The following is a 24956-nucleotide window of genomic DNA, read 5'->3' on the forward strand; positions in this document are numbered from 1 at the left end:
AAGTGGTCTCCACGCCGTTTCGGCATCACCCAGTCTCCAGTTGCGGCCCACATCCCGGTCTCCCCAAAGCTGGCCTGTCGTTACTCGATCCACTTCGCATAGCATTTTACCCGCAAAAACACGCGACACCTCTTCTTGACTTCGCCTGCTGACATTAAGGAACCAGTCCAGCTCCCATTCGACCCATCCGCTTGGGCCACCCCGAGTCCAAGACCTCGACGCCGCACGCCGACCTTCCGTTGCGGCGCTGCTGTTCTTCTTCACGCATCCCGCCAGCTCGACGGCGTTGATCCCCTCGCGCTGTCATGCTTCACGCGCAACATCCAATCATCAATCCGTAGGGGTCTAAACGAAGCAATTATCGATTTATTTCCGCCCTGTCCCACTCTCGCGGCCCCTCGGCTGTCACAACCCCGCCATCCTCTGCGGCAACGCCGCCGCGACACTTTGCGACTGTGCAGCCTCAACTGCTGGAGCTTGCTCCTTCGCGCCCCCGTCGTTTCTGGCTTATGACTGCCTGCCTTGGTGGAGCCCTGTCTACAGCTCACAACCTTGGGCCATCTGACCCTTCCTCTCGACACCCGTCCCGCGCCGCTCTCGACCCCGTTTTCCTCCATCCTCACCTCAGGTCATGGCATCGATTCTAGCCTCACATCCAAACGACCTGAAACAGATCCTCCCCATATCTCCGGTTAGCTCCGGCGCAATGGGGAACGCCCAGAACCCCTCGCCCATCGACGCATCGAATCCTTCCGGCCGTGGTCGGCAAAGAAGTCGCTCACTCGAGAATGAGGGCGTCGAGCAGGATGTAAAGGCTGAAGGCCACCATGACGGCCAAAACGGCGCGTCCTCCAACTCGGACGGCCCTGGACCGGCCAGGAAACGGAGACGAAGTCGGAAAGGGCTCGACAAGAGATTTGAGTGCAGTGCTGAGGGATGCGGGAAGAGCTACTCAAGAGCAGAGCATCTGTATGTCTTGTCCCAGTGCAACACTTGGACTTGTATGCTGACAAACGATACGCAGGTACCGCCACCAGCTAAATCACAACTCGAAGCAGACTTACCACTGCAACTTCCCTAACTGCACGCGAACTTTCGTGAGAGGAGATTTGCTGAAGCGACATATGGACAGACATGCCGCAAAAGGCTCTCAGCTCAACCAGAGGGACTCTGTAGCAGGGAATATCGCCCCGGTGATTGCTCCTGGCAATGGTGCCGGTGTTGGAGTGGGAGTTGGTGCTGGTACGAACTCGCCCGAGTTTAATCGCAACCCGGTCGATTATTCAAAGGCTCACCCCTCCAACATCCCGTATCAAACAGCCCTAGACGCGAACGGGAACCCTTACTCGCCCATGGCAAATACTCCCACCGGGATGTATCCAAATGGGCAACTACCTGACGGCTTGGGCAACTACATGTCTCCAAACCCGGGCTATGATAACCGCACACCCCAGCTTAGCCAGCCACAGTCCCCTTCGGTGACACAGAGACAGTCAATGTCGGCCACTAACACACCATTCAACGTCATGTCGCCGATCGCAAACCAGCAGGTCTTTCCAAACCAGCAAAACAATATGGCCCAGGCCAGCACATTTGTCAGTCAGCAGAATGTGATGCCCATGAACCTGCCTCCGGCACAATATTCCAACCCCCAGAACTCGGTTACCAGTACCTCGGCAGAGTACACGGAGCCTGGAACAACCCAGGCGAGTGAGTTGATGATGTTGGATCAGATGGCTATGCCCGCGACTGTCCCTGTCTTTGGAGAAGCTGGCGATCTCAACAAGTCACCTTACGTCGGCATGCCCGAGGACTTTATGGCATATCTCTTCAATTCGCCCGGCCAGGCCATGACCCCGGTAGTCGGCCCAAGCTACACAAAGTTAGTATCACGCAACACGAATATCTGGGATTCTTGGACTGACATGATTTCAGCTACAGTGAATTGCAAGGTAACCAGTTCAATATGTCTCTTCTCGGCACCGACAGTGCTTCGATGGGGTATTTCCCGACTGCTCCTCAACAAGTGATGGCCGTCAACAATCTTTTGGATCAGCAAGTACCAGAAGCGACAATATCTGAGGAGAAGAGTCAGGAGCTATTCGACTTCATCAGGGAGCGCTTCCATGACAACAAGCACTCTCCATCCGAACGCCAGTGGGATGATATTCTTGAGGGCGACCGCATGAACAACGACCACATGCTCAGCAAGAGGATGATGCAGGCATACATTGGCTCTTACTGGTATCACTTCAGCGACCAGATGCCTATCCTTCACAAGCCAACGTTCTCTCCTGACAAGACACCAAACCTCCTTTTGCTCTCCATGATGGCTATCGGGGCTGCGTGCCTGGATCGAACGCATGGGCATAAGGTGACAAAGGCTGGCGCTCAGCTCTCGAACTTCCTTGCTTGGCACTTGCGCTGGGACATCTTCATGGACGTCAGCTTCCGGCCTCCTGCGAAGCTATGGGTGTTCCAAGCTCTCATTCTTCTTGAGCTCTACGAAAAGATGTACTCGTCAAGAGAACTACACGAGAGAGCTCATATCCACCATGCTACCACCATCACTTTAATGCGGCGAGGCCGTTCTCTGATCGGAAAATCGGCCTTGGACTCACCGCCGAACCCTCGAGATGGGTCCAACGGATCACGGCAGTCGTCCACATCGAGCTCGACTGGAACTGCCGACAAGTGGTGGGAGCATTGGGTTACGAACGAAGCGACCAGGCGCGCAGCCTTTGCCGCTTTTATTGTCGACTCGATTCACGCTACTATGTTTGGCCACTCGGCGGTTATGGTCGCTCACGAGATGAGACTACCCCTTCCCTGTGACGAATCCATGTGGCGGGCTGGAAGTAGCTCTGAGGTCTGGCGGATCGAGTCAAACTTGATGTCTAACGGAATCAAGCCGACCTCGTTCTTGGAGGGTCTTAAGCGAACGCTGAGCGCTCAGGAGGTACACACAACCTCATTCGGGAGAACCGTGTTGATGGCAGGCCTCTTGAGCGTCTCGTGGCACATGCATCAGCGGGATCTTCAAGTCAATGTGCTGGGCGGTGGTATTATCCAGGCTCTTGGTGGCCGAGACCGATGGCGTGCCACACTTACTCGCGCGTACGACACGTGGAAGGTTGACTTTGACAAGCATCTGGATCGTAGCGAATCTTCGGATCCCTATCGAGATGACGCCCTGAAGCGAAACGAGTTCAACGTTGTGTTTGAGAGCCGTACGGTTCTGCACCACTTGGCGCACATGGCCATGCATGCGGACATTGTGGATTGCCAGATGTTTGCGCGAGCGAAGCGTCTTCTTGGCCGTGCTATTGGCCCGCAAGAGTTCAACAGCGCTCAGAGGCGTATCAAGGACCACTGGGCCCATTCCGCTCGAGCGAGAGATGCGGCCTTTTATGCGCTCAAGTTCTTGTGCTCTGTGCTGGCCCCTGATCAGGTGACACCCGCACATGCAGGAGGTTACCATCTGGATGAGCCGTACGATGCGCGTGATGACGTTCTCTTGAACCGACCTTGGGTGCTGTATTTTGCGGCGCTGGTGGTCTGGAGCTACGGTTTTGCTCTTGAGGGAGCTTGTCCGGAGGTGCCGCTACCAACAAATCGCCAGGAGAAACTTCAACACATGAGAAACTACTTTATCAAGTTCGGCACCATCGAGAACCCAGGCAACTTGCAGGGCAGGACGGGAATCAACGCGAACACGGCACTCCTGATGATTCTCAAGGACACTTTTGAGGGGACACGGTGGGAGCTCTTGCACGAAGCGGCAACTCTATTGAACAACTGCATCATCCTCAATCAGGGCGGTACGATACACTAAAAGGGGGTTGGGTGTGATTTGAAGGCGTGGGGACACATATACTAGGATACACGGAAATTGGCGTATGGAATCAAGAGATGGAATATATAGGACACAAGGGAAGGGCATGATGGATTTGAGACAAGACGTTTGATGATGAAAGCGACGTGCACGTCGCGATTAGAAGGGGTGGGAGGCTTGATATGATGGGCTGCTTTTGTATTTTAGAATACCCCCAATGTCTTGACGACAGCGCGTTTCCTTTCTAGCTCCTCGGTGTTGCAGGAGAAGTACAAAACTGATGGGCGCATTCGCCATCCTCACTCATTCTGATGTTTCGATCGTGTAGCTTGTGATATGTTGCCCGTGTCCATGATGTTTTCGATTATTCTAGTAAATTAACAATGCCAATTCATTCATAGTTGTTGGTGATGAACAATTATCAAGTCGGAAACACCGACATCTGTAAGAGGTAGCTCTGCATCATGTAGCAATTCTGACAGTTCTTCTCCGTCCATCTCGTCGTCGTCATCATCCTCATCGTCCTCGTCGTCAGAGTTATAAGACATGTCGGCCTCGAGGTCAATCTCGGCATCCATGTCGATGAGAGCTGCGTATGGGAGGAAGAGGGCATTCGGCAAGAGGTCATCCTCCATGTTAGCGACCTGATCAGCAGTTCCGACCTTCCAGAACGCCGTAGGGCCAGCGGGGCCATGGTCATCATAGTCCCTGCGCTGGGGTAAGTAGCTGTTGAGGACTGGATAGATAATCAAAACATACCTATCAAACCAGTTGCCCACGACACCACGAGCTGAGCGCACGCCACCGATCTGGACGCCTTCGCTGCGCCAGCGTTCGACGCCATGGAAGATGGAAAAGGTTGTCCAACGAACTTCTCCCTCCCGGGTTAGACGGACGGTACCTTTCGAGGCGAATGCTCACTTGTTAGCTCTCATGCTACTAGTCATGATGGAAACTGGCCAAGACAGGAAACTAGAGACTTACCTCGGATATTTGAGTTGGCGTTGTGGTCGAACGAGTCATCCAGGGATCGCGAGACGCCTTTGAAGTGCACAACTGGCAAATCTTGTCCATCGTCCGGCCCGGGGTTCTGAATGGATGTGACCTGAAGACGGAGCATTATTAAACGAGTGGCCTCGCCGACATCAAGGGCAGGTCGTGGCGCATCAGGAGCGACAAAATCGTGATCAGGAAAGTTGAAGGCGAAGAAGTCGCTGTAGTCGAGGAAGCAGACAATCTGGTGCCTTGTTGGTCAGTCTCGCCCAGATCATGAGATTGAAAAATAATGAGGGGGTGAGGGATGAGGGGGGGCAACAAACGCGGTACCATGTGCCTGTGACGCCGTAGGGATCGCGCGCCTCGAGGGAGGTCAGATCGCGCGGCGGAGGGACTTTGAAGCTGTCTGACCAGGAGCCGGAGAATGGCTTGTCCCAGATCTCACCAAATATCTGAGGAACCTTGCGTCTGGGGCCGACGTTGTTGCTCAGGACCACGAGGATGGCCTCGACCTTTTCCCAGTCGACGCCGTCGGAACCGTCAGCCAGAAAGGGCCCCCATCTGGAGTTCATGGTGTACTCGCGCATATCGTACACCTTGGAGCACGCAAATGGGTAAGTCCTGTGAGAGCGCAGACGGCCCGCATTCAAAATCGGCCGCCCATGGAGGCAGTGAAGATGAGCGCTCTTCTGCTGAATGGCCCTACGGTCCGCATTTACTGACTGAGGGGCTGCAGATGCTGAGTGGTGGTGATGGTCACGAACACGCTCAAACAGAGAAGAGCGCTGGAGAAAGGCCTCTGACGTGGTTCCATCGCGGAAGATGCGCTGCAGCAGGGCGGCGTTGCGCGAGGTTGCGTGTGTGCGGGAGGGGTTGACGGATTCATCTGAGGGAGAGGCGTTTTTGAGGAGGTGAGTGACGATGTGGTGAACAAAGTCCAGTTCGTGTCTCTGATGAGTTTCAGCAGATGTTCTCTAGTGGTCAAGACGGCTACTGAGGGCGATGCGCTTGAATCTTACCTTGTCCGCCGCAGCTTGGCGATTACATATCGTCTCAAGTCGGACAAGATCTCGAACCTCTTGCTCCCAGTTCAGGCCGGTATTATCAGTGGGTTCATCCTACATCTCATTAACCATCATCTCCGGGTGGGATTTCTTAAGATGCACGCACAAGCACATCCAGGTAGACCTGACGGAACAAGTTACGGTTCCCTTTGATGAAGGCGTGCAGGGCCGAGCACACGCAGGGCACTCTCAACACCAGGTCGGCGGGGGGGAGAAACTGCAGTATATGATGCAACACCTCTGCGGGGAGCAGAGTGAGGAGCTTGGATTCACCAGCGCCGGGCAAGAAGGCGTCGTCCATTTTAGAGGTGAGTGAAAGAAGAGGTGAACAAAGGTGAAGATGACGATATCGACGGGGTTTCTGTTGTACTCGAGAGTTCTTCGGACTTAACGGAGGGGCCTTTGTACGCCTCCACTGTTTGGTTTGCGGAGGTTAACGTTAGAGCCAAGCGGTTCGTCCGGAGCCGGATAACGTCCTTGCAGGTGGGGGTTTTGAGATGACGGCAGCGCTACCCTAGATTGACACGAGAACCGTAGAATTTGAGAATAGGATTTCTTTGACAGCGGTTATAATATAAGTAAGTTGTTCGTAAATAATGTTTAAATAGAGTTGGACTGGCACACGTGAATATCCTGCAGTGTACGCGTCATAGTGCTATTCGTGGGTGATATATTTCGATGTTATCTGGGTTGCCTAAACGGGGAATCTGGAATCAACCTGCATCTCAACAACAATCTCAATAATATCTGCAACAGAGGCTTGGGATTTAAGTCTAACAATTCATTTAAACACATCAAAATATCCATGCAATATTATTGATAACATTAATGGAGGGCATTAAGCAGCTGCATTCAATATGAACACCTTGCCTTTTGCCAGCTGAGGAGGACCATCTCACCCCTTCACGCAACCTCCCCAACATCGACCTTCAGGTGACCCTTGAGATTCTTGACGTATGAAATCTATATCTTGGCCTTTGGCTCGGGATCGATATTCACTTTGCCATGCTCACAAACAGCCAGCAGCGAGTTATCACTCTTCTTTCTCATCGTTCCCCTCAGAGTTGCCAGTTTCTTGCCGACCTGGATAATCTCGCAATCAATGAGCACCTCCTCACCCACCGGCACCGGCCTCATGTAGGTGACGTTGAGGGTGCGGCTCACGCCCATGCCCAGCCAGAATCCAGGCCGGTTCACCAGGGCGAGCGGCAACGTGGTGCACCAGTCGAACAGAGTAGCCGCGCATCCTCCATGCAAGTTCCTGAGGCGGTTACAGTTGTCGGGTTGCACTGTGTAAGAAAAGACACACGATGGATGAGGTCCTTCGGCATTGACGGACACCAGGGAGAGATGGGGGATGAGGGAGTGCATCCAGTCCTGGGGATGCGTGTTAGAAAATGTACTCTATGAGATGCAGGTCATTGCTTACCCCGGCTTTGAGATGACCACTCTCATCTTTAGTGAGCTGAAGCCATGCCTTGACTTTGTCCTCGGGGTTGCCTCCTAGGATTGCCTCTCGATGACCTTTCATAGATTCGGCTGCCGCCTTGAGGTTCTTGTCCCGTGTGTCAGACATTATGATGAATGAGTGATAATGTGATAATGGTGAGTGAGTGATGATGGGGGAATGTTGTTGATATCGAGAGTGCTCCGTGTTATTGCCGAATTGGGAGCGGCCGAGGTAGATGAACAGGAGAAACCTTTTACCTAGGAGCCAAGAGAAATACCCAAATACTAACAATAAAAGCTGATAACTACGCTTGATATAACTAATTCCCAACTGCTGATGACTACCCCTTCTAGGAAAGACGCCAGAAGTTGCCGAGGCACATCGGCCAACGTCACAGGCGGCCCCGGCCTCCACCAACGGCAACGCGCCGAAAGGGAATAGATCGCGGTCGGAATCTGGGGTCGCTAATAATTCCTCGGGGGTCAATCCACCTCCCAACTCCACCATCATCGACCATCATCTGCGAATCCACCACGTGCAACTCTTCACCTCGCGTGTCCCAGCTTCTCATCACCCCAATCCATCAATACCCCCAAGTCGCGCATCTATAGCAACCTCATGGAGTTCGTCACGGCCCTTCGGGGCACCTTTGACGAGCAGAAGCCGTCCCTCTTCGAGGTTCTCTCGGAGCAGCAGCTCAACGCCCTCCTCCCGCCCACCCTCCGCTACCTCCTCACCATCGCGACCCATCGACACCCGCGATACCTCCTGCGCATACTAAACTCGTTCGATGAGATCTACGCCGCCGCCATGCTGCTCGTCGAGCGCCACTACCTGCGAACCCGCGGCGGCTCCTTTACAGAACACTTTTATGGCCTCAAGCGCGAGAAGGGTCTGCATGCCGAGGTCCCCCGCGCGAGCATGTCGGCCCCTGATCTCGTGCGCGAGACCTTGAAGCTGTCCACAAAGGACGTGTGGAAGAATCTGCTCGTCCTCGTCGGTATCCCTTATCTCAAGCGGAAGCTCGACGAGAGCTACGAGGTGAATGCGCCCAGAGCCCTGCTCGGCGCGGCGTACACGCGAATGCCCGATAACCCGACTCTTCGCGACCGCTTCCTGTACTACTACCGATGGTTCCTGCGGAACATATACCCGAGCGTCAATGCTGGCTACTACTTTGCCATGCTGGCCTTCAACCTTGCCTACCTCTTCGACGGTAGCAAGTACCATAGCCCGCTCATGTGGCTGATAGGTACTCGTGTGCGGAGGATGACGGGCGCCGACTACAAGGCCATCGAGGCCCTGACCCAGACACCCGAGAGGGGACATAGACCTGGGTTGCGCTCGTTGCTGAACCCTCGTGAGATGGGACCCCGGCTACTCTCTGGCCTGTCTCTTCTGCTGCCGACCAGCATCTTTGCATTGAAGTTTCTAGAGTGGTGGTATCAGTCTGATTTTGCAAAGCAACTATCAAGAAAGGCCACAGAGAGTGTTGATCTCCCTCCACCCGTGATATCCGGGCTGGGTCGCAAGGGAGGATCAGATAAGAAGAAGAGCGAAGAGACAACCAACGAGGGCGAGACGACTCCTTCAGCCGAAGATGCCCCCATTGCCACTCCATCATTGCTCCCTGTTTTCACAGTCCCATTCCCGGAGGACTCGGCATTGTGCCCAATCTGCGTTGACGAGATTGTCACGCCGACAGCCTGCCAGACTGGAGTCGTCTACTGCTACACATGCATCCACAAGTGGCTGGAAGGACAACACCCGAAACAGGAGGAGTTCATGGAGGCCCACGAAGGAAAGTGGGAGAGCGGAGCAGGGAGGTGCGCGGTCACTGGGAAGCGTGTGCTGGGCGGAACTGAGGGCTTAAGACGGATCATGGTATAGAGGGAGCGAGCTGCATGCGTCGAGGACGCGAATTGGGTGGGAAAAAAAGCGTGCAATTTTCAATACCCGGGCGTCTTGGGATGTTTCACCCTTAATTGAGGAGGCTTGATCGAGTCTCAATTCGGGTTGATACTGGAATCTAATTTAAATGTGACACCAGTACAGATGCATCAGAGGCATAATTCTATTTCCACTCGAAGATCATGAAGCTATCATGAGACTGATGATATGACAAACAATGCATTTAGAGCATTGGTTTTTACTATGAATCTCTTTGGATATTACATCCTGTTACCTATTTGCATGTTACTATACTGCCAAGTAGCACTTCAACCGAGCTATGTGCTGCCCTTTAGTGTCTCATCTATTTACCAACCTGCTCATCCACATGCCTGGAATGTCATGTCTCACTTAACGTCCGACTCGCAACCCGAACTATCAGTCAAATGTCTCACCAACTCGTCTCCTCGAAAGATGAACGTTTCTGGTTACCTATTCTTGGCAACTGACCCAAGAAACTTGAACGCAATGTTGAGACGGTGGAATGTATGGGATGGCAAACAAAGAGGTCGGTCTACTCACATAGCATCCTCTTTCCCATAACCTGACCATTGTGCTCAAGCCTTGGCTCAAAGAGTCTCGTGGTGTCTCATCACGGCTCATCGTCGTCAGCCTCGCAGACGTATGCATTCAGACGTTTTGCCCAGCCAGGCATCGAATTCCTCATGCGGCCATGGTGGGCTCGCCGCTCCCAGGCAAGGACGACTGAATGGGTTAAAAGAAGGCGCTGATGCCCGCCGTTGCTTTCAAATGTTGATCCTATCTATCTTCCAAACAAGTTTCTGAAGTCTCCCCTTTCCTTTTGGTCTGTTCTTCAGTTTTCTTTTGTTGTTTCATTTGTGTGGCCTGGTATGGCTTACTCCCTAAATACCTCCTATATTGGAGAGGAACTCTTGTCTGGGTTCAACTGGCATAATGGGATGGATCTATCCAATGGATTTGTTCAGTAAGTACTCGCTGAGAATAAATGGCCTGGCAGGCTAACGTGAGAATAGGTACCAAAGCCAGGAAGATGCCCTCGACCTTGGTCTCTATTCGGTTGAACCTTTCTCGCAAGTCGTCCGCCTAGGGGTTGACAATACCGAGAAGTACGGACTCAATGAGGGAAGACCGAGTATTCGACTCGAGAGTAAACAGGCCTTTCATCATGGCCTCTTCATCGCCGACTTTCTACACATGCCGCCGTCAGAATGTGGTACTTGGCCAGCTTGTATGTATCTGAGTTAATTATACTTGGCTTCACACTGACATCCAATAGACTGGGCTTATGGCCCCAACTGGCCTTCGGGCGGCGAGATCGACATCATTGAAGGCGCCAACCTTGCTTACACCAACACAATGTCTGGCCATACTGCCGAGGGCTGTCAACTAGACCCTGCAGATGAGGACCTCTTTTCAGGCGAACGACGAAACTTGGACTGCTTTGTAGGTACGGACAACATTGGATGCGGTTTCAATCCACCTTCAAGTGATACTTCGTCCTATGGGGATGGCTTCAATGCCGCCAATGGAGGAGTCTACGCCATGGAGTGGGACTCCGAGTACATCAAAATCTGGCATTTCCCACGCGGCGCCATCCCTGCCGATATTGAAGACAAGAGACCTGATCCTAAGAAATGGGGGCTTCCACAGGCTCTCTTTGGAGGGAGGAAGTGCAATGTCGACGATTTTTACCATGATATGAACATTGTTCTCAATATTGTGAGTTTCTACCTGAAAGACAGTTGGTAGGGCTGAGCTGACTCTGTTAGAACTTCTGTGGCGACTATGGCGAGGGAACTTGGCAGAGCTTTGAGACGTGTAGAGCCCTGGCACCTACCTGTAGAGAATATGTCGCCAATAACCCCGAGGCCTTTGAGAATACGTGAGTTGAATAGCTTGATTTGTAGTGTATGATACTGACAACTATAGGTACTGGGATGTCGCCTACATCGATGTATACTCACGCGATGAGACCATCCCACCGGTTCTCCCCTCTAGCAAAGAGTCGTCAGATAACATCTCGCCAACTGCACCTGTCGCCGCCCCCAGCAATCCCAACGAACCTAACGAACCTAACGAACCCAACCCCAGCGAACCCAACGGACCTAACCCCAGCGGTCTCGACACGCCTGGCTCGGCCAATCCCTCTAGCTCAACTCGTCGAACCATGTTCTCGAACCAGACAACATCAGGGGAATCGACCTCTACCATGACTAAGACTATGACGACTCACTCAACTATCATGGTCACTATCCCCAGGCAGGGCACCAGTAGCCCGACTGTCAGCCCTCTTCCTGTGGTAGGTGGTGGTAGCTCAGTCAACCCTGATCGTATCGGCAACTATTCATACATTGGCTGCTTTGGCTCAAGAACTGGTTTCTTAACTTTTGACGAAACGTCCCAGAGTGCTGATATGACCATTGAGAGCTGTATCCAGGCCTGTGGTGGTTCAACATATATCGGCGTCTACGAAGAGTGAGTTTTTAGCCTCCTATATGTGAACATGGATACTAACAATAGTAGAACTTGCTACTGCGCCGATAGACTCGACGCCAATACTCGTGCTGTCGCCGATGAGAGCGACTGTGATGTGCCATGTCCTGGCAATGACAAGCAGCTCTGTGGTGGCCTTGCTGCTAGAAGCACCAGTAACTCCCGTCGTTGGATGCCTGCCCGTCGAGATGCTCCCAGCAGTGTTCTCCTCACCGTCTACGCCTCTCTCGCCGACACGGAGACGCCCGAGCCACCGCCCGGCATGGGAGCATCTCGCCCATCTACGTCCAGTGGTCGAGTTGATCTGAACGATTCGGATAACCTGGCTGGGGAGACTGGTTCTGATGGTCAGACTGCCGCGGCAGTCACCGATGACGTGACGGAGGTCGTAGTGGTTACGAATACCCTCGCTGACTCTACCGTCACTCGTGTCATCACTCAACTCGGCCCCTCTGAAGTGACGACTGTTACTCGAGCTATCGGGAACCTGGCTCAACCCAACGTCAACACCCGAGTTCAAGTCATTGTCGAGCCTGACGCTTCTGGAGCGACCACCCTGAACCGTCCCGGTGTCAGGACCACAGTCACTTACTTTACAGTCTTCCCCTCGGATCCAGCCGCGCTTGTCCCGCAAGAGAGCGTCATAACCTTATTGTACGAAGACTGCGATTGCGAGACACCCAGGTTGATGGCGCCGCCAATGGAGACAAAGGTGGTCGAGTGCGATGGTTGTGGTGCTAATGGCGAGAGTGCTGTCACCTTGACTGTTCCCATCACAGTCTCTGTTACTGTGCCGGCGAGGGGAGGCAGTACCGGCCAGGCCCAGCCAAATGGTGGCGAGTCTCAACAAGATCGGCTTGGAAATGGAGAAGACAGCCAGGGTCAATCTGATCAGAGCCAATCTAGCCAGGGACAGTCTAGCCAGGGGCAGTCTGGTCAAGGACAACCTGATGGACAGCCTGATGGACAACAGCCTAATCAAGGACAATCTGGCCAGGAGCAGTCTGATCCGCCACAGCCTGGCCAAGGACAGACTGATGAAGAGGAACCTGCCCAAGTACAGTCCGCCCAAGGGCAGTCTAGCCAGGAACAACCTGACCGAGATCAATCTGACCAGGAACAATCCAATCAAGGACAACCTGATGGGCAGTCGGATCAGGACCAATCTGGCCAACAGCAGCCTGATCAAGGACAGTCTGGTCAAGATCAGTCTAATCAGGGACAGCCGGGTCAAGAGCAAGTTGTTCACAACCAACCCCAGCCGACCCAGCCTAACCAGGTTCAAGCACCTGAGATCACCACCGTCCTGACCTCATACCAGACCATCCAGGTGGTAACCGAGGAGACATTGGACAACAATCTTGTGGTGACGAGGACGAAAAAGCAGACGATCGTTGTTGTTGTTCGGCCCTCAGACAGTGCCAATTCACAGATCGACTCTCCTGGAAACACCAATGTCATCCCAGATGTTGTTCCCGCGCAGCCTACAGCACCCGATCAACCTATTATTCCCACAGAACCTGCCAACGCGGCTGCTGCAACACCTGGTGCTGCAGGAACGCCAGGGGTACCAGATCAACCCGTGGTTGTTGGTGAGGCGTGGAGCGCGACCAAGGGCCTCAAGATGAGCATCGTGCTGTCTGTGGTTGTGGCCCTGTCATTCGCGATGTTACTGTGATGGGGGAGATGTCATGACTGTTTGTCAAACCATTCCGTTTCCTTTGTTTGGTTTTCTTTAATGTCTCTATGCGAGATGTAATGGGTGATTACGTTGAGAGGCGGGCATCGGTAAGGCGGGTATACCCTTTGCAAACATTTTCTTTCCTTTGTCTTGGTTACGTTACGAAGTACTGGAACACTACATATAAATCTTAATGCAAAGACGAGATATTGACGCTTTTTCCACCATGACGCTTGGTGATCCTGTCATGATGTGGCCATGATGGGACCTTCTATACAAGTACACGAACTCGCCTTGGCTTTTAAATGTCAACAACAACGGCTCGGTTCTTTACCTTGCCTGAGTTTCCATACATCTGAGCTGCGTTGACCATCAGGCTGCCATTGTTGCTCCCGGGACCAGACATGAGCCATTTCCAAGCTACGCTGTGAAGGCCGTGGATCACAAGACGGAGGATATCAAGCCACGTCTCGTTGGGGATAAAGTCTCGGATGAGGCCGCGGCGGGGACGTGACATGAGGCGCTCATAGGTCTCCTGGAGATCATCAAAGTAGACAGACTCTTTACCATGGCCCCAGTGGACGTGGCCAAAGACGTGGAGACGGGGCTTTACGCGCCATACCTCGCGGAGGAGATGGCTGTCGCCGAGACCAAGATCGCGGTGATGTTTCTGAGAGCGGTGTAAGTTGAAGTTGACGGGGGAGAGTCGTCATGAGAGAGATGGCGAGAAAACTTACTGGAGGACAGTGGGTGATGAGAATATCCGTTTGAGGGGGAACTTTGCTGAGCCAAGGTTGAGTTTCATTGGTGTATTGAAAGCTAGAGGAGTCAGCGTCTGAGTGTAAAATCGCAGATACAGTGGTTGGTGGACTCACGCAAACTCCTTGGGACCGATCTCTGGAATGTCTGGGACTCCAAAGATGGAAATAGTGCGGCCTTTGATCTTTTGCACAGTCAATGCGCTCTCAAGATAAATCAATCCATCCATGTCAGGCTTGGCGCCAGAGCGAACATCCTCTTCGGGTCGGCTCTTGGCATCGAACCAGCTGTCGTGATTTCCCGCGACGAAGACCTTGACAGGGTGCGGCTGCGCGCGGAGCCAATTGAGCTGCTTCTGGATGTCGGCGACGGTGCCGGCGTTGGTGAGGTCGCCAGCGTGGATGAGGACGTCGCCCCTGGGAATATCGACGGTGAGGTCATGCGTGTCTGAGATGCACACAACACGGATGGCGGGCTTGTCTCGAGGTGGATGGAAGGGACGACCACGAAGGAGGAGGACTAGCTGGTAGAAGAGAAAAGAGAGGTATGTAAGAGGCGACGAGAGGAGGTGGTCAATGAGCGTCATGGGCTCCCACTGGTTGCGTCGCCTGAGGCGAAGACAAGTGAGGAGACCCATGATGGCGATACTGTAGGATTGGTGATGAGCCTCCGAGGAGGGCAAAGCGTGAACTGCGCCAATTGAGCGAGTGTCTAATTGAGAGTCGGCAGGAGTAAAGAATCGAGGTGATGCTGAGTGAGATGGAGCTTCAGGGAATGATGGAGCTTGGTTGTGGTGGTGACGACGGGGTACCGAGCCTCTAGCGTCACTGCGGGGTGGTACCAGGGTGACATTTAGGGGGGCCTCTGCTGGTGGCCAAGCGATCCATTGGAACACGCCGTATTACGGAGTAGATATTTAGCGAGGAATCCACAGGGTGAGAGGACAGTTGAGACGAGTATGTGGTATCTCATGTAAATATGAGAGCCATGATGAAAGGGTAGAGCAAGAGTGAGTCTTTCATATTGGATATGTGAATATCACATGTTGCGTCTGTTGGCATGAGATGGTTTGAATGTCACTGTCGCCGATTAGCAGCCCAGCTCTATAATAAGCTGCACTCACCTGCAACTGTAACGGCCATTGCAGATATCAGCAGCAATTATAGAATCTATCAATACTCATAAAAAAAAAGGAGGCCTCATCTTATACAACAGCTGAATATCTGCATCAATTCTGATACATCATGACCTCTCACTTGAACCCATGTCCAGCTGAAAGCACGGACCCTCCCTAGCTCTTGCCCTAAGATCGGATGGTGACGTCGCCTCCCGCGCCAATCTTCCCACTTTCGCGTTCCCCTCTGCTACTTCAAGACTCCAAGAGCCAAGCTCTTGCTCTTGAGCTGCCTTGAAGCTTGTTTCTCCAAACCTTGGATCCTGTTGGAGCGTCATCGACCATATCCTGTTTTTCCTTCTCTTTTTTCCTCTGTCGATAACCTCCTCATCTTTCTCCTGCGAATAGCTCAGCTTCAACATCTCCCTCGCATGAGCATCTCCTACGAACCATGTCCAATCCTAAGGACTTTAGCCAGCCCGGCGGCGGCCACGAAAGCAACTTTGGGTTCGTCCACGAGAGTCAACATTCTATCAATCCCAGCTGACAGCTCCAGCGTCGACTTTGTAATTCACTATAAGGTCCCTGCCGCAGGTAATTCCTATCCCGCCATCCTCCCTTGCCAAAGACCCCTCCGATAACCAATGACCCCTCCGATAACCAATGACCCCTCCACAGAGCGCGACGAAGCTGAAGCAGGCTTCGTACAACTCATCCAAGCCCTCACCGCCGTCGGCCTAGCCACCGAAGTCCGCCATGGAGAAAACGAATCTCTCCTCGTCTTTGTCAAAGTCGCATCTCCCGACCTCTTCGCGAAGCAGGTCTACCGTGCTCGCCTCGGCGACTGGCTTCACGGCGTCCGCGTCTCGGCTCCCCATAATGATATCGCACAGGCCCTGCAAGATGAGCCCGTCGTCGAGGCCGAGCGCCTGCGTTTGATCTACCTCATGATCACCAAGCCCCGTAATGAGGGCGGCGCCGGAGTCACGCCCACCAATGCCAATTGGAAGCACGTCGATTCCATATTTCCCCTTCACAGTCATTCCTTCAACAAGGAATGGATCAAGAAATGGAGTAGCAAGTACACTCTGGAACAGACCGATATCGACAACATCCGAGACAAGTTTGGCGAGAGCGTCGCCTTCTACTTTGCTTTCCTACGGTCCTACTTCCGATTCCTCGTCATCCCGTCCGCTTTTGGATTTGGTGCTTGGTTGCTTCTGGGCCAATTCTCATACCTCTACGCCCTTCTATGCGGACTCTGGTCTGTAGTCTTCTTCGAGTACTGGAAGAAGCAGGAAGTCGACCTTGCCGTCCAGTGGGGCGTCCGAGGAGTCTCCAACATTCAACGGTCCAGACCCGAATTCGAGTGGGAGCACGAGGCTGAGGACCCCATCACTGGCGAGCCTGTCAAGGTCTACCCGCCTATGAAGCGAGTCAAGACCCAGTTGCTCCAGATCCCCTTCGCTCTGGCCTGTGTCATTGCCCTGGGTGCCCTCATCGTGACATGCAACTCTCTCGAGGTGTTCATCAATGAGGTTTATAGTGGCCCAGGCAAGCAGTATCTCGTAAGTACTAGCCATTACACTGCTGAGAGCGTCACTGACTCTGTTAGGGATTTCTGCCTACCATCTTCCTCGTTATTGGAACCCCAACTATTTCGAGCGTCCTCATGGGAGCTGCTGAGAAGTTGAATGCTATGGAAAACTATGCAACTGTAGATGGTAAGAACTCTCACTGTATTTGGACATGCAACTCAGGCTGACCAATGCTAGCCCACGATGCTGCTCTCATCCAGAAGCAGTTTGTGCTCAACTTCATGACTTCTTACATGGCCTTGTTTTTCACGGCCTTTGTCTACATTCCGTTTGGACATATCCTGCATCCCTTCCTCAACTTCTGGAGAGCGACCGCCCAGACGCTCACCTTTAGCGAGAAGGAGTTGCCAACACGGGAGTTTCAGATCAACCCTGCTCGAATTAGTAACCAAATGTTTTACTTCACCGTGACAGCCCAGATCGTCAACTTTGCGACCGAGGTTGTTGTGCCCTACATCAAGCAACAAGCATTCCAAAAGGCCAAGCAGCTCAAGTCCGGGTCAAAGGTGCAAGAGGACCACGAGGAGGAGGCCGAGTTCCTTGAGCGTGTCCGTAAAGAGTGCACTCTGGAGGAGTACGACGTATCAGGAGATTACCGTGAGATGGTGATGCAGTTTGGTAAGCTTACGTTATTGAGAATGCGTGATGTCGCTGTTCTGACTTGCGTAAAGGATACGTCGCCATGTTCTCGGTTGCTTGGCCATTGGCGGCCTGCTGCTTCCTTGTCAACAACTGGGTCGAGTTGCGATCGGACGCACTCAAGATCGCCATCAGCAGCCGGCGTCCCATCCCCTGGCGGACCGACTCGATTGGCCCCTGGTTGACGGCCCTGAGCTTCCTCTCCTGGTTAGGCAGTATCACAAGCTCGGCTATTGTGTACCTCTGCAGCAACTCCAAGAACGGCACCCAAGGCGAGCCGTCTCCCCTGAAGGCGTGGGGTCTGCTACTGAGCATTCTGTTTGCGGAGCACTTCTACCTGGTTGTCCAGCTGGCGGTCCGCTTTGTGCTCAGCAAACTTGACAGCCCCGGACTGCAGAAGGAGCGCAAGGAACGGTTCCAGACGAAGAAGCGACTGCTCGAAGAGAACTTGGGGCAAGACGCCGCTGAAGAGGCCGCGGCACCCGGCATTGAGCATAGCGAGAAGATCACTCGTGAAGCCCTGGAGGAGGAGGCCCGACAGGCGTCGATCCGGGGCCACGGAACTCCTGAAGAGATGTAGGCTTGACTCTAGGCCCATGTATTTCGGTGTACTGACAGGAAGATGCAGGTTCTGGCAACGTCAACGGGGTATGCAGGAGACAATTGAGGTTGGGCGCAGAATGATTGAGCAGCAAGTAAGTATCTACCCATGTTCAGTACAAGGGTTGAAAAGGCTAACGATGGTGGTAACAGCTCGCTGCCGGCCAAAACGGAAAGAAGAGCGCTTCCGCTGTTCCAAGCGAAAAGGCCTCGTGAAACATTTGATGTGAGGCAATGGAGCAGGAGTTGACACGATGTTGAGTAAGGGTCGACATTGGTTGAGGAGTGACGGGGTTGGGATGGCGACTTGGTGGCATATGGATGGTTACGAGGTTATGATTGGCTTGAACTTTGGGTACTTTCCTGGAATTGAGTTTCGTGCGGTTCGAGATTGAAACCCCTTGAAAGACAGGATATTATCGACCAATATTTGAAAAGATGGTGCTTGATCTCGGTCAACAAGAGAGCAAAGGCGGGAGATACGTACCTTATTTCGCCAACAAAGAGATGTAGCAGCCTCATGCGTCATGGGTAACCTTCTAGAACGCCCTGTCGACCCTAATCAAGAAGAGTGCGTGCTAAGGCTGCCTCGCGATCTGGCCTTGGGGGCTTGCTTGGCTTGCTTGGCTCACGGGGACACCCTCCCGCCCGACAAGAGCCACAACCGTCTGAGGCAGGCGTGCCAGCAGCCAAGGCAGTTATTGATATGGTGGGTGACACGTCGATGTTCTGGCTGCTCTTGGTTAGGTGAATATGCAGTGGTTGAAAGATGCCGCTGCAGCAGGGCGGAGGCTGTGTCGCCCGCTTTGCATGTGGAGGGGAGGGCAGAATCAAGTAGCGGCTGCAAAAGCGTTGTAGATCAGGCATACAGTAACTAACGGTGTGCGTTATCATGCCGAGGCATGGAATGTGTAAAAAAGGCAAGTCCAGGTTTCTGCGATCGACGTCTTGGGTTGCGTTTACCAGGCTCCCCCTGATAGTAAATGTTTCGTGTTCCTGGTCGCAGCAAAGGATTCGACGATTTGATTTGGTCGTCTTTCAGCTGATCGTGATAGAGACATGAAGAGATAAACATGCCTGGGAGGTTGGAATCCCTCTAGGCAACCGTAGGATCGTCGGACCCCATTGATCAATTAGACTGCTGCTGCCTGTTTATAAAGACTATCGTCAAGCGCCCGCCCGTTGATCAAGGGCAAAAAGTGATCTGCGCTGTCAAGACCCGATTCGCGAGGTTGCTTTTCCTGCCCTACAGGTTTATTTTACCCCATGATTTTCTGTGGTGGTCCACTGGATGGATCGTCAAGAGGGCCTGGCCTGGTTTGCAGAAAAACCCGACGACATGGACCCTAACTAACTGACAAGCGTCGGAACTCGTCTTGAGGTTTGATCCATATGATGTGAGAAATCTTGGTCCTTTTGATACGCATCTTTTGCTGTTGCTGGCTGACTCGAGACTCTCACCACATGCATCTCTGTACTTCCCAAATCTCACATCTCGCAGACTCTGCTCTCGTCAGGCGAGACAATGAAATGCCGTGGCAACCAGAAGAAAGAAACACTCCTCCCCCACTGGGATCAGCCAAGGATGTCAAACGCCAAGTCAGGGGCAACTGTGTCGCAGGGTCCAGTTCAAAGTTGCATCCGTAGATGGGAGAGTGGTAATGAACCGAACGGTGGGCTTGACCAGAAAGAGGTCTCGGTCAGATGTCTAACCATGCACCATTGCCCAGATCATCGACCGAGCCCAGGAGTCGATAAAACGGTGCGAGTTGCCCACATCGTCTCAAGAGTAATGGGTAGTGAATAGTGTCAAGATCCCCGTCTACAAAGTCCAATCCGTTGCGCACATCTACCACACGTGCCCGGCGGCAAGTGGGGCACCTACGATTCAGCCGTTCCGCCTTGTCGTGATTGTTACTGGGGTCATTGGGCCCATCCGCTAGCTAATCAGTTCAGTCTGCATCCGAATCTCTAGCAGGCAATTCCTTCTCCATGAGTGGGAACTTGGTGTCAAAGCTCTAAAGGTCCTCCGGGGCCCGGAGACCGGCCGGCCAATCGTCCGTCGTCGTCGCACACGCACCCTCATGCGACATGACACGCCCCCCATCCCATGAGAGAGACCGACCTACCATGGATGGCACAGGCGCGGGGTTTGGCTTGTTACTGACATCCATCTGGAAACGGCCTCTTCCTCAGCTTGCCCATGTGCTGGTTTGCCCTGGTGAGAGCCCCGGCGAGTGCCCTGGCGTAGTTACCGTTCGGTGGAGTTGAACTCCGACAAGATGGGAGAACCCATGGCTTTTGCCTTGCCTTGCCTCCCCCTTGCTCCTTGTTGGAGCTCTTCCTTTCCTTCTTCTTCCTTCTTCCTAATCTCGATCCTAGCCTAGTCGTAGGTAGTCCTGCAGAAGCCCATACCATACCGTTGGCTTCCGGGCCCGCTGTCTCTACGTCCTACCCAGGCACCCTTGACGCCTCGTTTATTTCCCTTTTCCATCTCTTTGTCGTGTGATGGTGCCCCCTCTTAGTCTCTTGTTCCCTGTCTGGCGCCCCTCATCCTCTGTCCTCTTATTGACTTACACGCCCGCACACACCCCGTTTGCGACCGTGATCCTTTCAACACCACATCCTCTCCCTCAGCCATAACGAGTCCCATAACGAGTCTTGCTCTCCTCAAGCTCGCCATGGATGACGTCGCCGATCTCGTTGTCACGCCTTTCCGTGACATTGTCGACAAGGGCCGCACAGCTGTTGAGAATGCCGGCGACGACAAGGTCATGCTCAAGGCTGCTCAGAGCCTCGTCAAGGAAGGCGAGCGAGCCCTCAAGAGAATCGAGCCGCTCTGTCGTAAGCACCTTGACGAATACGGCTCCAATTTCCTCGACGCCCTCAAGGAGAATGGTGAGTTATCCCCAGTTTGTGTTTGTCGTTGGGTTGACTGACCATGGTAGACGACATCGCCAACTTCCGTTCAGAATTGACCGAATTGCTGTGGGAGTTTGACGACTATATCGAGCTCGAAGACTTTGAACCCGAAAAGTTTGCCGAGCTGCAAGGCCTTTCGCGAAAGGCGGCCCCCAAGATCTACGACATCCTAATGCGCATGAAGCTTGAGGTGCCTATCGACCATGATACCCGTTCCATCATGACACGCCTTTCCGGCCCGCAATCACGTCCAATCTCTCCAGACGCTCCTCCAATCCCACCACTATTTCCATTCTCCGACATGAGAAAGGATTCAGCTTCTCCCGCCAGCGTCCAACGCAGCGCTCCCGAGTCTGTCGCCGACTCCCGCTCCGTCCATGACCCCCCAACCGTCGAAGCAGCTACAGCCCAACTACGGCATCTGATGCAGACGCAATCCGGCCCAGACGAGGGCCTCTATGCCAATATTCCAGAGTCACTCAAGCCTGGGCCTCCGCAAGGGCCGCCGCCCATGGAGCCGCCTCCAAGACCTCCCTCGGCGAATCCGTGGGACGTCAAGACTCCGCCGCAGCACCGGGAGCAACGCTTCCCAGACGACTTTTCGTTCGAGAGGAGGGCACCTGTGGCACCGGTCGAATCCCCAATCGAGCCAATTTCGCCGCCTCTCAGCCCGCAGCGGGCTAGAGAGTCCCCGACATCTCGACCACGACCTCTATACATGGGCTCAGACCGGTCATCCCAAATCAGTAACGATTCGAGACTCAGTCCAACAGGTGCCGAGCCCTCATCGTATGAGAGGACCTATAGCATCTTCCCTACTCCTCGAGGCCGATATTCAAACTCCAACTCCATCATGTCCACTTCCATTCCCGAGGACGTTGCGTCGGATAGATCCAGCGCAGGTTACATCGCTCAGCTATCATCGAGGCTCCCCCCACCTCGAACTCATTCGCTGCCAAAGTCTCGTCCAGAGTCAGTCGAGACCAACCAGAGCTCCGTCTTTGACCCTGCTAGAACCGACGGAGTCAACACCCCCCTTACAGAGCACCGAGGGTCTGCTGTTTCGGCTGCTGACTCGAGCCCAACTCTCGGTTCTTCTGAATTAAGCACTCTCCCGCTCAAAGCTCCTCCGGTGAACAACTACCAAGGCATGATCGAGCCGCCTCAGGCCGTGCGGATGCCTGAAATCGACAATCTTCCTATTCCTGTCGAGACTGAGACACCTATACCCGAGCACCCTCCGAACCCGTTTGCCGTTGATTGCAAGCTCAACCCTCAGAGTTCATTCTATACTCACAAGGGGTTCTGCGATGGCGCAAAGGAGATTCTGAACGGAGGAGCTGGTGTCAAGAAGACGGTCAAGGCTGTATGTTTGCTCCCCCTTTCCTCCGATATCACATACTGACCAATGTAGGGCTTCGCTTCTGCTGCTTCCATTGCAAAGTGTGTCAAGTGTCACTTTGAACTTGACTTTAACGAAATTGACTTGGACGTCAACAAAGCAGGTATGTTACTGTGCAATGACTGCACATTGCTTAAATGCTGACTTTCTTACAGCACGCGGCAACTTTATCAAGAATGGCATTGGTTACCGTATCCGGTTCCTCCAGAAAAGCCATCTGCCAACACGACGCTCTGACGATGTCATGTATGGATGCATCTTTTGCATTCACCAAGGCCGAACTCTTCACGCCAGTGACGCAACAGTCTTTGTCTCCCAAAAGGCCCTGTTTGCCCACTTGGCTCGTCACCCAAGACCTCTACCAGCTGTTCCCGGATTCACTGTCATTGAAGAGGCCGAAGTGCCAGATCGATATCGAAATGACTATGACCTTCACTTCAAGAGCCCTGTCGAAACACATCCCGTAGTGGAAAAGTCAAACGAGATCTGCAACATGCCTACGGCTACGTCCAAGGAGGCGGCACGTAGGATGTACGGTCAGAGGCTCTTGTATGATCGGACGCCTGCTCTTGAGATGGTACAAGGGGCGAGAATCACCGGCATCGAGTGGCCAGCAAAATACCTGGGAGAGTGGTGCATGGGCTACCATGATGCTGTCTACGCCTCTGTGCCGTTTGAGATAATGAGGCTCGACCCTCCATCTCCCGAGAATATCAAGATGGACGGGACCAGCCCAACCCAAGTCACGGCGAGGTGGAGGTTCAACGTCAAGGACAAGACAAAGGGTGATTGGCTCAAGTTTGAGAAGGACGAGGTCATCACCAATATCAGCTGTAAGTTTCCCACCCCAAGACTGATCCCGGCATATATCCCCCCACACCTTCAAAGCACACTCAACCCCTTCCCTTTTATCGATATCCGTGGCCGGCCGACTGGACCCACCACAGCTGGGTCCGGGTCCGGGTCCGGGGCACCGCTCGTGTATCATGTGACAACCGCTAACCTCAACACAGATCCGTATCAGGAGTTTTGGTGCTGGTCTGGAACAAACCAGAAAGGCAAATGGGGAATATTTCCACAAGCCTTTATCGATATTGGTACGCTGAGAGACTTCGGCGTTGGTTCCGATCGAGCGAGCGTTATTAGTAGCGAGAAGAACAAGCCCACGGGCGGTGTCTTGTCCCGATTCTCAACTCGCAAGTCGGGACGATCTGGGAGAAGAAGCAGTGTAGCAGGCTCGGTGGGAAGTAACGAGATACTACCCCCTCCGACACCAGTACCCGGAATGTACGGACGCGAGTGACTGGATCAGGGAGGATATAACGGATGATGGAACACGGGTAATGACGAGCCACGCTTGAGTGGTCGTATGGATGGATGGATGGGCGTCGGGAATAACTGGTCGATATACCCCAAGGTCTTGGTTTCCTTTTTTCTTTTTTTTTTTTTTTTTTTCCCTTTGTTGCATATCTTTCACCCTGTATATTTTGTCAGGTTACCAAGCATCAGGCCTCAAGGACTTGACAACTGACAGTGTAGAATAGCAATTGAGCCATATCTGTGTGGCTTTGGCGATGCTTGCGTTCCGTTCGGTTTGCGTTATGCTGATGAGCACCACCCGATATGACAATGCAGAATTGCTCGATAGGTATGTTGTGAGGTTGCCTACGATGAATCCAAAGACAGGCCAGGCTCAACTTTTCTTATCCAAGGACGTGTTTATGTTGCCTAGTATTATGTCCATAGATGATGAATGTTAGAGTAAGGCAAAGGCCAATGTATTTAAGTTCTGAGTTTTCCACGTCAACACCTAACCCCTATCTTCAATACAGTGAAACCCTTCAGGCGATATGGAGTGTCCTACGGTATTGCAGGGTGACTTGCTATGGCCCGAGAGTCTATTGCATCCTCTTAATCTTTCGCCTTACCGGAACAGTCCTCAACCCTACGAGGGCAGGGATCCGTGAGGCAACTGAGATCAAAGTTGCCGCTTCAAGGTCACAATCACCAAGTATAATCCAACAACAGACACATCCATCTTGGGTCCAACCTCAAGCCAACAACCCATCAAGTCACGGAGAGAAAAAATTCAGAGAAAAAATTCAGAGAAAAAAAGGCCAAGTCTATTATTACTCCCTGTAATAACCATCCATCCATGTTGAATCGCTCGCCTGACTCCTAGGCTATCCCTTCCCTTTGCGAAACGCCAACCCAACCCCCATCCAGGTCAGCTTCGCCAGGAAGCAAGCCTCAGGTGCAAAAAGAACAAGCAAGCAAAATCCTTCGCTAGTCGAACGCTTCCATTTCCATCCATATGAACCCAACCAGACATGCCAAAATGCATGATGAAATCAACTCGAAATCTTTAAATCATGAACAATGAAAAACAAAAACGAAAAAAGAAACGAGGTCTGTGTATCCACTTCCCTCTCGAGGCAGGGCCGCAGCCTCTTCCAAATCTCGTGCGTGCT

The 24956-nt window shown here is 53.0% G+C and overlaps 7 protein-coding genes and 1 pseudogene across 8 annotated transcripts, besides 1 other annotated feature; 5 read left to right on the plus strand and 3 right to left on the minus strand.

Moving 5' to 3' along the window:
• Nucleotides 1-631: 631 nt before the first annotated feature.
• On the plus strand, nt 632-3835 carry NCS57_00256300 (uncharacterized protein; the record flags this gene model as incomplete). The annotated part of the gene is made up of 3 exons (XM_053052592.1): nt 632-969; nt 1025-1882; nt 1936-3835. 3 exons carry the CDS (start codon nt 632-634, stop codon nt 3833-3835), a joined length of 3096 nt encoding a protein of 1031 aa, XP_052917838.1.
• Nucleotides 3836-4230: 395 nt separating this feature from the next.
• On the minus strand, nt 4231-6196 carry NCS57_00256400 (F-box domain-containing protein; the record flags this gene model as incomplete). The annotated part of the gene is made up of 6 exons (XM_053052593.1): nt 4231-4543; nt 4595-4751; nt 4820-5072; nt 5155-5781; nt 5851-5949; nt 6002-6196. The coding sequence occupies 6 exons, from the start codon at nt 6194-6196 to the stop codon at nt 4231-4233; spliced, it is 1644 nt and encodes a 547-aa protein (XP_052917839.1).
• A 662-nt stretch (nt 6197-6858) lies between these two features.
• On the minus strand, nt 6859-7600 carry NCS57_00256500 (4HBT domain-containing protein; the record flags this gene model as incomplete). The annotated part of the gene is made up of 2 exons (XM_053052594.1): nt 7325-7600; nt 6859-7272 (listed from the first exon to the last, which is right to left on the minus strand). Exons 1-2 carry the CDS (start codon nt 7469-7471, stop codon nt 6859-6861), a joined length of 561 nt encoding a protein of 186 aa, XP_052917840.1. The 5' UTR covers nt 7472-7600.
• Nucleotides 7601-7831: 231 nt separating this feature from the next.
• NCS57_00256600 (Peroxin-12) lies at nt 7832-9235 on the plus strand (the record flags this gene model as incomplete). The annotated part of the gene is made up of 1 exon (XM_053052595.1): nt 7832-9235. Exon 1 carries the CDS (start codon nt 7964-7966, stop codon nt 9233-9235), a length of 1272 nt encoding a protein of 423 aa, XP_052917841.1. The 5' UTR covers nt 7832-7963.
• Nucleotides 9236-10146: 911 nt separating this feature from the next.
• Nucleotides 10147-13448, plus strand: NCS57_00256700 (uncharacterized protein; the record flags this gene model as incomplete). The annotated part of the gene is made up of 6 exons (XM_053052596.1): nt 10147-10241; nt 10291-10505; nt 10554-10996; nt 11047-11159; nt 11207-11752; nt 11801-13448. The coding sequence occupies 6 exons, from the start codon at nt 10147-10149 to the stop codon at nt 13446-13448; spliced, it is 3060 nt and encodes a 1019-aa protein (XP_052917842.1).
• A 304-nt stretch (nt 13449-13752) lies between these two features.
• Nucleotides 13753-14898, minus strand: NCS57_00256800 (annotated as a pseudogene). Its single transcript has 3 exons — nt 14327-14898; nt 14189-14270; nt 13753-14121 (listed from the first exon to the last, which is right to left on the minus strand).
• Nucleotides 13753-14898: a sequence feature.
• An 877-nt stretch (nt 14899-15775) lies between these two features.
• NCS57_00256900 (uncharacterized protein) lies at nt 15776-18377 on the plus strand (the record flags this gene model as incomplete). Its single annotated transcript, XM_053052597.1, has 8 exons — nt 15776-15831; nt 15881-15918; nt 16003-16892; nt 16940-17048; nt 17100-17540; nt 17594-18137; nt 18190-18256; nt 18315-18377. The coding sequence occupies 8 exons, from the start codon at nt 15776-15778 to the stop codon at nt 18375-18377; spliced, it is 2208 nt and encodes a 735-aa protein (XP_052917843.1).
• Nucleotides 18378-20842: 2465 nt separating this feature from the next.
• On the plus strand, nt 20843-23788 carry NCS57_00257000 (SH3 domain-containing protein; the record flags this gene model as incomplete). Its single annotated transcript, XM_053052598.1, has 5 exons — nt 20843-21059; nt 21110-22449; nt 22498-22588; nt 22641-23318; nt 23499-23788. 5 exons carry the CDS (start codon nt 20843-20845, stop codon nt 23786-23788), a joined length of 2616 nt encoding a protein of 871 aa, XP_052917844.1.
• Between the last annotated feature and the right edge of the window lie 1168 nt (nt 23789-24956).

Source organism: Fusarium keratoplasticum, chromosome 2, assembly GCF_025433545.1.
Source record: "Fusarium keratoplasticum isolate Fu6.1 chromosome 2, whole genome shotgun sequence".
Lineage (NCBI taxonomy): Eukaryota > Fungi > Ascomycota > Sordariomycetes > Hypocreales > Nectriaceae > Fusarium > Fusarium keratoplasticum.